Source organism: Octopus bimaculoides, chromosome 24, assembly GCF_001194135.2.
Source record: "Octopus bimaculoides isolate UCB-OBI-ISO-001 chromosome 24, ASM119413v2, whole genome shotgun sequence".
In the NCBI taxonomy this organism is placed as follows: Eukaryota; Metazoa; Mollusca; class Cephalopoda; order Octopoda; family Octopodidae; genus Octopus; species Octopus bimaculoides.
The window spans coordinates 14,962,679-14,964,047 of NC_069004.1; the positions used below are offsets into that span (position 1 = coordinate 14,962,679).

Consider the following 1,369-nt stretch of genomic DNA (forward strand, 5'->3'; position numbering starts at 1 on the left):
GGCACATAAAAGACACCATTTCGAGCGTGGCCGTTTTCGTGCGGGTGACACGTAAAAGCACCCACTACACTCTCTGAGTGGTTGGCGTTAGGAAGGGCATCCAGCTGTAGAAACTCTGCCAAATTAGACTGGAGCCTGGTGTTGCCATCCGGTTTCACCAGTCCTCAGTCAAATCGTCCAACCCATGCTAGCATGGAAAGCGGACGTTAAACGATGATGATGATGATATATATATATACATATACATACAGATATATATACAAATTTTTGTTTTATAATTTCAGAGGTAAAGAGCTAAGTGATTCTCCTCTGCCCTTCTTCGCTTGTGGTGTCAGTTCTGTTGTACATCCTGTAAGTATATCTACAAGTTTAGATATATTCATGCATATACATATAACTATACATATACAACACACACACACACACACACACACACACACACACACACACACACGTGCATTCAGTCATGTTACAGTTTACATTCGTTTTTCCATGCTAGCATGGATTGGACATATACATATTACTGCGCCATTGTTTCTCAAAGAGATGCTCTTCCTACTGCTTAACTTTACATATTTTCCAGGCAATGGATTTTTGTTTTTATCCTACTTGTTTTTCTGAAGCATAATAATAATAATAATAATAAATCAGTTACTAGCTCCCATGGCTTCTGATCTTAACTGATTGAAAGTGCTATAAAGTACATTGTTTTGTTTTGGTATAAAAGATGAGCTACAGCAAATATTCTGCTCAATACCACATATTTGCTTGTCAGTTGTTTGACTTTAACTAGTTGAGCATGTCCCTAACTGGGCCCCACCTACAAGGTCATGCACTGTTAATCTTGATATGAGATCACCATGTCATGCACATATGGTTGTGATGCATGTACCTGGTATACCCTTAGATGGGTAGTCATGATGGGTATAATGGGCTTCGTATATTTGTACCCCATAACTCTCACTCAATAATAATAATACTTTCCACTATAGGCACAAGGCCTAAAGCTTTTGGGGGAGGGGTCTAGTCAATTACAGTGACCCGGAGTGTTCAACTGGTACCTATTTCATTAATCTTGAAAGGCTGGAGGGCAAAGCTGACCTCAGGGGAAATTTGAACTCAGAACATAAAGATGGATGAAATGCCATTAAGCATTTTTCCTGGTATGCTAACGATTCTGTCAGCTCACAACCTTGAACAATGAATAATAATCCCAAAATTTAGTGGGAGGAAGCTAGTCAATTAAATCGACCCCAGTACTCAACTGGTACTTATTTAATTGACCCCAGAAAGATGAAAGGCAAAGTCGACCTCAGTAGAATTTGAACTCAGAACATGGACGAAATATATATACACACACACATATATA

The 1,369-nt window shown here is 39.0% G+C and overlaps 1 protein-coding gene across 4 annotated transcripts in view; it reads left to right on the forward strand.

The window, feature by feature from the left end:
• Nucleotides 1-1,369, forward strand: part of LOC106870177 (oxygen-dependent coproporphyrinogen-III oxidase) — a 360,259-nt gene that overhangs the window by 351,345 nt on the left and 7,545 nt on the right. For all 4 annotated transcript variants that reach the window (XM_052976450.1, XM_052976448.1, XM_052976449.1 and 1 more), the window contains one exon: nucleotides 285-351. In XM_052976450.1, the coding sequence (XP_052832410.1) occupies nucleotides 285-351 (67 nt within the window). The remainder of the gene's footprint in view (nucleotides 1-284; nucleotides 352-1,369) is intronic.